Source organism: Caenorhabditis briggsae (genome assembly GCF_000004555.2).
Source record: "Caenorhabditis briggsae complete genome, chrX, whole genome shotgun sequence".
Lineage (NCBI taxonomy): Eukaryota > Metazoa > Nematoda > Chromadorea > Rhabditida > Rhabditidae > Caenorhabditis > Caenorhabditis briggsae.
In genome coordinates this window covers 10,054,272-10,067,975 of record NC_013491.2, presented here as the reverse complement: position 1 = coordinate 10,067,975, position 13,704 = coordinate 10,054,272, and the positions used below count along the sequence as shown (strand labels likewise).

Here is a 13,704-nt window from a genome sequence, read left to right as displayed (position 1 = left end):
GCCGCTTCCCGTAATCAAGGTAGCACACGTAGGCCATTTTACATGAAAACGTGATTATGTTTTTTTTTTCGGAAATCGAGAACTAGTTCTATATAAAGCGAGTGCACCAGCAAAACGGAAAGAAACCGAACAGATGCCATTCTGGTTTGGAAGAAAAAAGGGCGAGCCATATATTTTTTTCAAAAAGAGAAAACTTCTATTCAAATTGCACAACGATCTTGTCTCGTCGTAGTCGTCATCATCGTAGGGAACCAGAGACGTTTTTTGTTCTATTTGCTCTTTCACCTCTGTGCCACCACCTCTCAAGGACAATTCAATTTGCATCAAATACTTGAGATCTTCATATATGTGGAAATGCAAAAAATTTGTTCCGATCCTTCTTCTTCTTCTTCTTCTTGTTTTATGGATATAGAAGTTACTGGCATATTTTCGGGAGCAAAATGTTTTTCTGTAATCAAGTTACCGTATTTACTCTAATAGAAACCGCCTCTATTTGAAGCCCACCTCTAGTAGAAGTCCACCCTGGCTATTTTTCTGGCAATTTCCGTTATTTCTTGGCGTTTAATAACTATCCCTGACCAGTTAAAAACAGAAAACCTTATAATTTGATCGATTTCTCTAATATTAGTCCACCCACAGGAGGAAGTTGAAAAATAGGAGCCCATGGGTTTCCATTAGAGGAAACACAGTAGTTTTTGAAACATGAAAAATAATACTGCGTTTCCTATAATAGAAGCCCAGTCAAACCGTAGTGTTTGCGCTCTATTATTTTGTTTTCTGTGAAAAATATCAACAATTTGTCAAATGATAAAATATTGGTGATAACATAATAATTAGTTCAGTAGTTGAGGAAATTTTGATATCTCTCACAGAAATTGAGATATTTAGGCTAAAAGTAGAACGTTTTTACGATATCCATGGTTTTACTAATCAGAATCAGTTGAAGTTTGCAACAGAAATTTGACGGAAATACTTTTCCAATATAAATTGTTCAAGGAATTGAATTAAGAACAGGAGTTTCATATAAACAACCGAGAATCTATGAACGATAAAAAAAGCTGAAACTGAAAAAGTGAAGTTTTATTTTTTTCTTCTCTCTATATTTTTTACTACTTCCTTTCAATTCCTCATTCAGAATTAAACTCAAATATTTCCTCCCAATCTAAAATAATGCCCTCGTCAAAAAATGCTTTGATAAGTTAATCCAAAAATCTGTTGCTTGCTGATTAATTCTGCAAAGATCGTGGAACTAAAAAAAAGATGGCAACTTTTTATCAATCCATGTCGCTTCCACTTTTTTCCGAGCATCTCGTCGTAAAAATTTCAAGGCCCCCATTTGCAAAGATGGGTGTTTTTTCAAAAATTCCATTTACAATGGTGGTGGTTTCATGTACCTTGTCCAATTTCGCAAATTGACTTTCATCCCATAAAACAATACGGTAGCTCTATTCTAACAGAGGAGAAGGAGGGTCGAAAGATTTTTTTGCGGCCCGCGACCCATCTCGTCGTTTGAATCTCATTTTTATTGCTCGGTCGGTTAGAACTGGTGGTCCGAGAGGTGTTAAACTACCACAAATCACCCGAACGTCTATGGGCCAATTTGCCTCTTATCTCATCGCCGTTTCATAATAGCTCGTTAGACGATTTGGCTTTTTCATTGGTTTACTTCCGATGGACCTTTCCTGTTGGAAATTCTCTGCAGATATAAAACTATGTTCTGAACCCTACATATACACACCTCCAGAATGTTTCTTCTTATGATCATATGTTTCCGCATAGCAATTTTCTTATTTTTTCTTTCTCACGGCTTCTTCCCGTCTTAATTCACAATTGTCAGAATAGTCTATTTATCACGTGTCATGAATTATGAATCGACCAATTGTCTGATCCCCATACATTTTCCGCATTTCCCTCCTTCCTTTCTACAACATGTTGCTCCATTTACCTCACCTCACCCTTCCAATGCCATTTGCTTCCTTTTTGCTCAAAAATGTGTGTTATTGAATACAGAATGTGTGAAGTCGTTAGGTTGAGGTGAGGAAGGGTTTTTGAGAACTAGGAATGGGGTCCAAAAAGACGAAAATTGCTTCTTTTTCGCTTCGAATCTTATGGATCAAATGTTCACGTGCACCTATGTCCCCAAGCGCACCTTGTCCTCTCCAATTAAATCTACATCGAATCTCGCAACTTTTCGGCCTCCCATTTCCTCGTACGAATTTCGTCCTCGATCTTTCAGAAACAACTGAATAGGAGTCATCAAGCACTGGGAGACAAAAGTGAATAGAATTTTTGTTACAGTAAGTCAGATACTTATTTTATAATAAAGAGTTTGACTGCTAATTCTACTACGTTTGAAAATTGTTCTCAAAAGGATGATCTTTCGAAAGAATAAATTACGTTGTTTCCAGAAATGTATATTTTCTATTTTGTCCAACATGTTAAAAAATTTGATTTCCCGATAATCTGAAAAATAAGGAATTATTTGGTCTTGTCTCAAAAACTCATATGAAACTTAGTGCTGAAGTTACGAAAAGTTGAATTTTGATCACTTAATTGGAAGAAAATTCTTATATCCACCCGCATATGAACTTTCACTATTCTCTTAAAATGTTTCAAAAAAATAATTGCTCAATTGAAGTGTTAGAACCTTTCTTTTCAACTTCAAAAAATTGTTATATCCACTCAAACTGTTAGAGATCTCTTTTATTAGGAAATTGCAGTTAGCGAATTTCACACATTTATAACATCGTTATCCGAGTTTTGAATCTGTCAATTTGTTAGTTTGAAGAGAAGAAAATGATGCCATCCGTTTTTTCCTACTTTCCCTAATTTTTCGTTTGCAGAAACATTTATAGATTCCCATCCCGTCATCTAATGTTCTCTTTTTAGCAGTCACCATCGAATGTATTCGGATGATTCGAACACGGAAACTCTTCCTGTTTGCCGTTTTCTTGGCTTTGACAGATTCACAGAATTTGACACCGACAGATACGCCACCAACGGAGCAATCACTGGAGGTAAGAATTGGCAGAACAACTAGATAAAATGCTTCAAGAAAGTTTCAGAGTTACTATTGGAAACTTTATGTACAGAATAATCTGATACTCAGTGAACTGAGAGAACGATATAAAGAGGTGGTTATGATAGGGTGTTTCTCACTTCTTCTTTTTTTCTGCATGTACAACAAAATAATAGATAATCTCATGATGATAAACGGTATTCAACACTTCTACTTCTCAACGCACGTTTTCTGGTTTTCATAAGAGTGCATATGATCCCCCTAACTTCTAACCAACATCTCCTACCAATTTTTTTCAATTTTACTTACATGCCCATTTTTATTATTTTTTTAGGAGAACAAGTTTTTCCCTCTGCCGCCCACAACTCCGTTACCCACCAATGCAGTGGTAGATCAATGTGTTGTTTCAGTTTTCAAATCGGGGTTTTTTTCAGGCTGCAGTAGACGACGATCATGATGATCAGTGCACTTCTGATAAAACAATCATTGAGAAGTTGTTGAGCAACTATAAATCCTTCAAGACACCGTCAGAGACTGGAGTGATAGTATGGATAGAAGTGAGGATTCATGAAAGAAAACCTAAATTTACTGTTTTTCCCTGTTTATTAATCTCACAGAGAAAATTTGAACTTCCTATTTGATTTTGATTTACCATGGAAAAATTTGGTGCGGCAGGTCTGGAGCCCATTTTTAAAATTGAGCTCTTGTAGAATTTCTGGATGATTCGAATGAGTTTCAAAAAATCAATTAGTATTAGAATCCTCGTCGACCCTTTAGCAATTTCTTCGAATACTTTCTCCTAAAAAAAGACCATAGAGGATTCTTAAACCACGAATCAATTTTTTAGGCTTGTTCGGCTGATATTGAATTTCTTCTTGATAAAAAAATGCTGAAAGTGGGCTTCAGACCTGCGACACCAAATTTTATCATGTTAGATCAAAATTAAATTTGAAATTAAATGTTGTTCTCTGGGAACGTGTGTAAATGATTGCAGTTTTGAAGCAAAAATGATTAACACATTTCGCTTGATAACCTCGTTCCAAATCCAAATCAAACCATTCCAAACATTCAAGTTTTCAGGTATGGGTACAAGAAGTGAACTCAGTGAACGAGATCACAAGTGACTTCGATATGGACATTTACGTCACTGAGCTTTGGATAGACACGGCTCTCCGTTATGAACACTTGAATCCGTGCAAGTACAACCTATCTCTCAATTCTGAAGTGAGTGAATCTGCACCTCTTGAAAACGTTCTGAAAGGTTGTTCTCATAGGTCACGTAATTTTGATGAAGGGAAGGAAATGTGAATTCGAACAATTTACCTATGTAATAAGAAAGTACAATTCTTTATAAACATAATACACTTAGTATCTAAAAAGAAAACATTGACGACGGTCGATTTTCAGATTCTCGACCAAATCTGGAAACCAAATACAGTTTTTATCAACAGCAAATCAGCTAATATCCACAAATCGCCATTCAAAAACGTGTTTCTCATGATCTACCCAAATGGAACTGTATGGGTCAACTATAGAGTTCAAGTCAAAGGTCCTTGTACCATGGACTTCAGTGCTTTCCCAATGGATCAACAGTCTTGCCATCTAACATTAGAGTCGTTCAGTTATAATAATCAAGAAGTGAGAATAGAGGTATAGTAATCTAGCAATATGAGAAACAATTGTCAGGTTGATATGCAATGGATGAACTGGACCACACCATTGTCACTTTTAAAGAAGGAAATCGTTTTACCGGATTTTGTAATGTCTAACTATTCAACTAGTCTGAAACATGAGGTATACACAAATGATCTCTTGTTTTCCCATTTTTGCATTGATCAACTTTTTCCAGATTTATCCAGCCGGTGTATGGAATGAGCTCACAATGACATTTGTTTTCAGTAGACGTTACGGGTGGTATATTTTCCAAGCCTATATTCCTACATATCTCACAATATTCATAAGGTACTATTGAAAACAAAAACATGTTTTCATAATATTTTTCTTTCTTTTTATAACAAAAATCTTTCAGCTGGATCAGTTTCTGTCTGGGATCAAAAATGATACCAGCAAGGACAATGTTGGGGGTTAACTCTCTTCTGGCTCTCACATTCCAATTCGGAAATATTATGAGGAACTTACCAAGAGTCAGCTATGTGAAAGCTTTAGGTTGGTTTTTAATGAAATCTAGGATTATTAATTACATTAAGATTTATTCTAGACGTTTGGATGCTGGTATGCCTCACTTTTGTTTTCTGCTCTCTTTTGGAGCTGGCGATCATTGGCTCGATGGGTGCTCGCTCTGAAAATCAAGCTCAGAAGCAAAAACAACTAGAAGAAGAGACGACAAAACAACAAAAAGGTCGTGAGAATAGTACGTGTTCTCATATGATGTCTCCATCGTCGTGTCCGAGTAGTCCAAGGATATGCAGGAATCATGTGCCAAACGATGTGCCACAATCTTTCAAAAGCTATGGGTCAACAGGTACGTTTAATGGTGGAAATCAAATTTTTAAAAAAATCACAACATACCGATTTTTGTTTGATAGACCTCCACCTCTATACTTACAACGTGGACTAATTCATCTCAATTTCTGTGAAAAATTTAAAAACACCTTAGCCAATAAAATCATTGTCGCTATATCACCAACATTTTTGTTAACAAATTTTTGATATTCTTTACGGAAAGCTAGACAACTGAGCCCAAAGCGCAATTATGAAGGCGCGGCTATTACAGCATTTACGGAACACTGCATTTTGCATGTAAACATATCAAATTATGCTTTACCGTAAACCCTGTATCAAAAGGGATTCTTTTCTATTGTTCCTTCAAAAGTTATTGCTGAAAAATTCAAAAAATAGAAATCAGTTCATGAAATTCAGTCTTAATTTGCGCAAAGATTCTTCCCTCCAAATTTTTTCAGCGCCCCAACCAGACTTCCCAATAATTTAGATTCATCGAAAATTCTTGATAACTTCGTTTTTTCCCACGACACCTAAATTTAATTATTTCTTGAATATACAGGGTTCCTCATAATTCAAGTAAGCAGCTGTCAGGAAAATTCTCACTCTTTCGTTATTCAGACCCAAGAATGAGAAAGCGACTGATGCTCACTTCGAATACCGCAATTTCCCACGCTCCTCACGAGAACCGAGCCGAGAAAGTGCTCCTGCTAGACGGATTGGAAGAGACGCAGTTCTCACAGGTGGACACCAAGTACAGTTCGATGGTCACAATCAAGATGAAGAAGGTTGGCACAGCGACTGCAGTTAGCCTAGTCAATTTGGATTATTTCCAGCAATGGACCACCGAGGAGATCGACCAAATGTCGATGATCATGTTCCCCGGACTGTTCACTGTGTTCAACATCATTTACTGGACGTATTACCTCACTGTCAACAATTGAAAATTGTGTTACCAGAGAATACATATGTTTTCGTGCTCCGAATGTAAAATCAACCATGTCATAATTTTGTCTTCCTAAACATTTTTTCCTATCATTTTTTAAAAAAGTTTTTCTGCATCACTATTTTTTCCCAAACAATGTTCAAATACGTGCCTGTATTTCTATATATTTTTTCCTTCTCTCTATCTGTTTTTTGGTATCTCATGAAATATTCCCATATTGCAATGCCCATAAAAACTCTCCTAAGCCCATCTGGGAAACGAGCATAATTGAAGAAAAAAACCTGGAGAGAGACAAAAATGTCGCATTTCTATTCATTCATTCATATTCTGAAACAGAAACAGACGCGACATTTTTCCGCTTTCTGGTCAACAACAACAACAACCATTTTTGGCGGGCTGTTTGTTGGAAGAGTGTATGCATGTTCACTAGGACACTAGGGTACTCGGAAGTGTCTCATTCCGTCCTGACACCGCGTGTAAAACTTTGCTGGATGCGCTTTTGGTGGCAGGAGAAAAGAAACCAAACAGCATTCGGTTTTCGTTTCATTTCGAAGAAAGATTGATGTTTTCTGAACGACCGACATACCTCACCATGTCATGAATAAGTGATAAATCTGCCCATGATCGGTGATAGAAATGTTCAGATTTTCTCCAATGATATCAAGTTGATAAGATTCTAAAAGTCTGGAATACCTTTGATGTGTTTCAAATTTTATTTCGCGTTTGTGATTCTGTTGACCCATTTTTCTGATAAAGAAAGGTTTAGAAATCGCTCGTAATTGTATTATCCAAAATTAAGGTTTGCCTAACGAACTTTTAGTGCAATTCATATTAAATCTATGTCCGCATACATCATGTGAACTAGAAAAAAATGCTCAGATAGTTTTCCGTTGAGAAAAAGTACTAAAAGTTCGTTAGAGGCCAACTCATTATCTGAAACTCAGTTAGTCTAATTTGATCTGAATCATCCATAAAAACTAAGTTCACTCTCTCCGATAATTTTTTTTTAAAGCAGATGATTACCGTCAGTAATCGAAAGGCCTATGCACGCATTTTGAGCTCAATTATCTCAACCTCTATAAGAGATATCACGAATGTGTTAACTGCTAAAATGTTGGTAATAGTATGAGTTCAAGCTTTCGTCAGATTTCTGAAGTTTCTAATAGAAATTTATATAACTGAGTTGAAAGTGCATGTGACAGGGTCGCCTTCTATTAGATTGTTCACGGCAAATTCCACTTTTTTCCGTTTTTCGTTAATTTTGAGATCAGTTACATTTTTTGTATTGTCTGAGTTTTACAGGTCAGTATATTTATTTCAAGGGGCGTTCCCAAATACGTATCATTTTCGTTTCAATCCCTGTACCACACTTTTTGTCCTATTACCCACCTTTCCCCTTATCACCCCTGCTTTGTGATTCACGTCTTCTCTTTTCTTTCCTTTTCAATTTATAGTTTCAATTCCATGGAAGTTATTCTAGCAAAAATATGCATTCCGACTTCCAGTGCTTATGGCTGAGAGCTTTTTTCCCATTTTACATTCTCCCCGACAAACACATCCGTCGTCGTCTACCTATTAGAACGCCATCTTTGTCTGAACAGAAAAAAAGAACACAGAGTGGCCGAAGATGATGGGGCCGCGAGGATAGAGAACGAGAGTAGGGAAAAAAATAGACACGCGGTGCGCTAAGAGCAAGAAAAAACATGAAGAAATGGGCGGAACTCAATAGATGAATAATCGATGTTGAAAAACGAAGAGAGGGGCGGGCTGTAGAGTCGACAGGAGAGGGCCGACGAGGCGCCCCGCGGTTTTTCAGTTGGGCCCAAAAGAAAGGAGGCGAGTGAGAGCGGCGGTTTTCTTTTTTCTATTGCTTTTTCTTCTTCTTTTTCTTCTTCTTTCGCCTCAAAAAAGGTTGAAAAGTTGGTGGAGCATAAAGGGAAGATGTGTATGTGTGTGCTCCACGCATTTGCTCTCAATCAGAGCACTTCTTCCAATTATCCTCCGTCAAAGTGCTTGTGTGCCCCCAAGCTCCCGACGACGTGCCACCGTCGCTTCACCGCTTCTTCTTCTTCTTCGTTTTTCTTTTTTTTCAGGAAGCGACGACTTATCCTGCCTGTTTTTTTCTTCTTTGACGCTTTTTCTTTTTTTCATTCACTTCTTTCCCCAGCCAATCTCTCAACCTCTTCAAGAAATAGTTTTCCAATCTTCACTTTTCCGTTTTCCCTCTCCTTTTCCTTCAACGACGTACCTCCACTATCATCTTGATTCACATCCCATTTTTGAGTGAGATATTTGAGAGGTTCCAAGCTTTTCGATTTACACAGCAGACTACATTTTTCACATTCGTTCCCAATGGCAATATCCCGAACTTCCTCCCAAAACGCATGAATGGTTTTGACACACATCCAGACATTTCCGTTACGTATACTAACTTTTATTTGAATCTTTATTTGAACCTGTGAAATCTTACGAATTTTTGATTTTCTAGTACTTCTCATGATGTGGTTGTGGACATCGTCTCTCAACTTCGTCTTGGCAATACTTCAACTGGGTTTCAATCTACTCGTATTGATCGCTGTTGCTTCGGATCGTCGTCTTCATACCAACATCCATCTCCTATCCACTAGCTTATGGGTTTGCAATAGTATCACTGCAATCGTCACCATCTTCTTCTCTCTAAATCCATCGCAATGTCTAGAAGTACCATGTTTCCAGCATCAACAACTTCCGAAACAGGTAAGAAGTTTGTACCTAGAAAGATGACGTTTGTCTTTTGTTTTTTTGACTTCTTAACCCCCTAAGTCTCACCCGATGTTTGATGTGGGTTTAATCTCATGGAACACTCAACTAGCTCATTTTCGAACAATTGTCTCTCGAAAGTTACCGGAAGTTGCGTGTACAATGCCTATATATAAAAATGCCGGAGGAGAAAAAAGGAAGACGAGCCCCGCGTGACTCATAACTGCTGATGGGAAATTGAATGTGCTTTCTTAAGAACTTTCTGCATCCACTCAGCCATGCACATAAAATAACAGCATTCCTAAGAAACCTCTCTTTTTTTGTTCAGATTTCTTTGTGAGGAATAGAAGGGGCTCGCACTTTTGATAGTGCTTCTTTGAGATCAAAAATGAACTTGAATGGGGTCGATGGTAGCTGAAAACCTTATGGGGCAGCAAAACAAAAAAAAAGTACTTTTTGTAGTTTTTAGTGTTCAAACTACATTTTGGCTCTCGGGAAAACAATCCAAAACGAAAATCGCCTAATGATGGCTAATTGAATGAGAAGAGATTCTAGTTAGAATCTCATCTTCTCTCTCTCTTTTTTCTTTTTTGTCTCCCCATCAAGAAAAAATATACATTGAGCATGTTTCACGCTCCATTAGGCTCCGTGTAGGGGACAAAATTATGTTCCGTCTTCCGATAATTGTAAACACATACACAAACATTTTTGGCATTGGTTTTTTCTCACACAGCACATTATGAATTTAAAAGTGAGCAATGGGGCTCTGTCAGCGATCACATTGCTAAAAATGCAACCGAGTGTTGACGAATGAACCGGACACGGAAGCGGAAATCATGAATCATGTGGTTTCTTGAAATTGAGCCCAAAAAAGAGGTAGAGAGTCCAAAAAACTATTTTCGTACCTGTAAATCTGCAAAGATTGGAAAAAACGCATCTTTTAAAAGTAAGCGATACATCCTGTCATTTGCAGCTCGTCGACATGAAGTCCCGCTCGTTCGCCGAATTGGAAAAGTTTCCGGCGCTGACGACAGCGATTCTGTTGAACTCGACGATTAGCTTGCTGACCTTGCTGACAATTGGATTTGTACACGCGCTCGCTCGACACAACTATCATCTATCGAGGTTGGTTTTATATAGATGCGCTTCTTGTAAAGGATATCCCGGGGAACATATCAGGTGCACCGACTAAAAAAATACTTTGCTTTTTCCCGGAAGTCAATGAACTTGATGGAAAGGACATGTGCACCAAATGTCACATCGCATTCTTGTTTCTTCTCGCAACGTCACAAAAAGGAGTCTCTCGAGATTTTCATTAGTGTCGTCTGATGGGAAGAAGAGGAGCAACATGAAACTTTTTTAGCTGACTTTGCGTTTATTCAGAGTAAAAGGAGATGCCAGGGAAGACAACAAAAAACATCGTTTTTGTTTTTCAAGGGGTTTCACTAATGAACACTCTTCGTTGAGCAGGAACTAGACGGAAGGAACTGAGGAAAATAAGAAAAAATGCTGCTGTTTTCGCCGAGTTGATAATCGGGTTTTTAGTTTCCGAGAAGCCATGAATAAGGAATTGGAACTAGCGGGATTATTAAGAATCCAAGACGATTAAACTACAAGGACCACAACAAACCACTTCGTCACGGCTCGATAGCTTACTCAATTCATAAAGTGCAAAAAGAATCAGCCGAGTGGAACATCTCATCTCTTTCTTTCTTTCAACAGATAAATTTTAATTGAATCTCATGGGGATGGCAAAATATTTATGGTCTTGCACTTTGTGATCAAAAGCTTACCGCGTTTCAGCAAGATAAAAGTTTCGGTTCATCCAATCAATAAAAAAACGCTTTAGTTAGTTATGACGCTGCTCAATAAAGTTCACAAATCCAAACTTGTTTACGAGCCGGCTGATAACTAGCTTCAAAATTAAAGTTTCGGACGAAACATCATGCCAGATGATTGTGCTCGGCAAACCCTACAACCTCTAATAATATTCAACCAGCATTGAAATCAGTAACCGGGTGAGCGCCGACATTTAATAGACAGGTCCTGCCCAAGACTATGATGCCGCTTTTGAAGTAGATCGATATTCATTAGAGGTTGTATAGCTTCCCGAGCTCTATCATTTGGTATTCTGTTTGCTCAGAGTTTAAACTTCGGAGCGAGTTTTCAGCCGATCTGTGATAGCCCTGAATGAGCACATAGACAAGTGTGCGCAAAATCAAATTTACAGATCGCAACTGTCCCGTCTGATCGGTTCAACTTGGCTTCTCGTGACGTTGCTACTGTTATCCGACTTCTTCCTAATCCGTCTATCCCGCTCTTTCGTCTTAGCCGTTCCATTCCACCTCGCTCTCCTATCAGTCTTTCTCGTGCTTAATCTGATTATCCATCCGCTCAATTTGATCCAACTGATAATTTCACAAAGATTAAATCCCGAGGTAAGAATTATCAAATAATCAGGATTAACATTTTTGGAGCAGAATTTGCAGGAGAACAGTCATACGGTTCGGTTGAAAAAGGATTGTGCGACAGCGTCACTCTGGTTGCTTCTCAACAGTTTGTCCTTCATTATCATTTTCATGATGGTGGCATGGGAGTCGAAAGAAAAGGTGGGAACATTGAAATTCTTACATTTTATCAAATCATTGTGTTTCAGGACAAAACAACTCTATCATGGGTATCGAAGTTGCCGCATTTTCCGTGCACTGTGTTGCGAATCCATTGATAGCAGTCATAAGAGACAGGCAGCTAGAAAGGAGTCTCTCTAGAATTATAATGAGAAATAAACGGTAAGTAAAATGCCTGTCGGGCCGTGGGCACGTTTTTGTCGCTTTATTGTTGGCTGTTTTAGAGAATTGTCGTTATCTTTCAACTATGAGCAAATTTATTTCAGTTCCTGTCAAAGATATCAAAAAGTTTTTCACTGACAAAATGTAATCAAATTCATAATAAACATTCTATCAATTGGTCACTTATTGATATCTTTGAAAATAAATTAGATATATGAATTCAAGGTCTGAGAGCATTCTATCCTTTACGGTATATTCAGTTTTCTAAATTTTCAAAACTTGTTCGGAATGGCAGACATAAAAAGAACAACATATACGCAACTTTATTTATGAAAATGATAATCATTCTTCTGTTTGTCTTAAAAATCAATAAATTGCGTTTTCAGACCACGTACGAACCACGAAGAAGACTTGATCATTGCTCTGATGCGTGACCCACCACCGCCATACACCGAATAATTATTTTTCTCAAAGAACCTTTTGTAACAAAATCCCGGTTAGAACGCTTCTTCTTGTAGCTTTTCCTTCTATAGACGGTTTTTAAGACGCATATAGTAATTTGACTAAATATTCTCACTTCAATTTTGTTCTTCGCCTGTTCTGATTCTTTTTCCCCCAGTCATGTGTACATTCAATGATCTCAACGTCTTCTTAGCTATCACTTTGCTTAATTTTGCCTCTTTTTCCTCGTTTGAAACCTGGTATTTATTTGTGAATGATTTTTTTTTGGAAGAGACAACTTGTTATCTTAAAAGAGCTAAAAGCTTGTAGCAGAGACAACTGTTTGAGCAGCTAAAGAGAATCTGAACGACCTGAAAGAAATGAAACGTGTTTTGAAAGAAGGTTAAGGTGGTGCCAGACGAAACAACCTTCTTTCAAAGATAAAGAAAATCTCGAAAATTAATTTTTTATAACAAAGTGTTTATTGAACAAACAACGAACAAGGCAACAAATTTAGATGACTCCAATCTTGTTGGCGACGTCGAGGGCATCGTAGTCAGCGGTGAGGCGGACGTAGGCCTTCTTCTGTTGGAGTGGGGTGATGAGAGTGTTGACCTGAAAGTGACATTTTTGTATTCCAGTATTTTGCATTTGACCACAAACCTTGAGGGCCTGGACGTTATAGAGCTTGTGGACGGCATCCTTGATCTGGTACTTGTTGGCGTCGTTGTTGACGATGAAGACAAGAGTGTTGTGCTCTTCGATCTTCTTCATGGCCGACTCAGTCGTCAATGGGTGTTGGATGATGCGGTAGTGGTCCATCTTGGAGGCCTTTGGAGCCGACTTGCGTGGGAAACTAAAATATTGAATGATTGAATAAACCGTACAAAGGAGCTCAGCGAGCCTAGAAGGTCTAGCAACACTCACCGAGCCTGACGGGCAGTCTTCAAGGTGACTGGGCGACGGAAGTGGACGGAGGTGCGGACTTGACGCTTGTGGGAGGTGCGTTGTCCCTTGGCGACCTTCTTCTTGGCGTCGAGAGCCTTGGCGGTCTTAGCTTGAGCGCTTGGAGCCATTTTACCCTGAAGAACTGATTCGATTAAGAGGTTTGAATGAAAAAAGAGGATGAAATAAAAAATAATTAAAATTTAGGTACTTCGCGGTATGTATAACCGGTGAAAAAAATTTTGCAGAAATAAATGGACGACACAACATATAGAATTCAATAAAACATATTGGTTTCTCTTTGAAATGCAAATGAACGAGATTTGATATGACAGAAGTAAAGTTTTCACAACATTAAGGCATCA

The 13,704-nt window shown here is 38.1% G+C and overlaps 3 protein-coding genes across 3 annotated transcripts; 2 read left to right on the top strand and 1 right to left on the bottom strand.

The window, feature by feature from the left end:
• Positions 1-2,912: 2,912 nt before the first annotated feature.
• Positions 2,913-6,423, top strand: Cbr-acc-3 (the record flags this gene model as incomplete). The annotated part of the gene is made up of 11 exons (XM_045239641.1): positions 2,913-3,017; positions 3,354-3,407; positions 3,454-3,576; positions 4,100-4,243; positions 4,427-4,657; positions 4,706-4,813; positions 4,869-4,981; positions 5,049-5,185; positions 5,238-5,501; positions 6,101-6,267; positions 6,316-6,423. 11 exons carry the CDS (start codon positions 2,913-2,915, stop codon positions 6,421-6,423), a joined length of 1,554 nt encoding a protein of 517 aa, XP_045095441.1.
• Positions 6,424-8,924: 2,501 nt separating this feature from the next.
• CBG14530 lies at positions 8,925-12,412 on the top strand (the record flags this gene model as incomplete). Its single annotated transcript, XM_045239640.1, has 6 exons — positions 8,925-9,161; positions 10,138-10,289; positions 11,395-11,602; positions 11,654-11,720; positions 11,821-11,953; positions 12,340-12,412. The coding sequence occupies 6 exons, from the start codon at positions 8,925-8,927 to the stop codon at positions 12,410-12,412; spliced, it is 870 nt and encodes a 289-aa protein (XP_045095440.1).
• A 495-nt stretch (positions 12,413-12,907) lies between these two features.
• On the bottom strand, positions 12,908-13,470 carry Cbr-rpl-25.1 (the record flags this gene model as incomplete). Its single annotated transcript, XM_002644538.1, has 3 exons — positions 12,908-13,009; positions 13,058-13,250; positions 13,322-13,470. The coding sequence occupies 3 exons, from the start codon at positions 13,468-13,470 to the stop codon at positions 12,908-12,910; spliced, it is 444 nt and encodes a 147-aa protein (XP_002644584.1).
• Between the last annotated feature and the right edge of the window lie 234 nt (positions 13,471-13,704).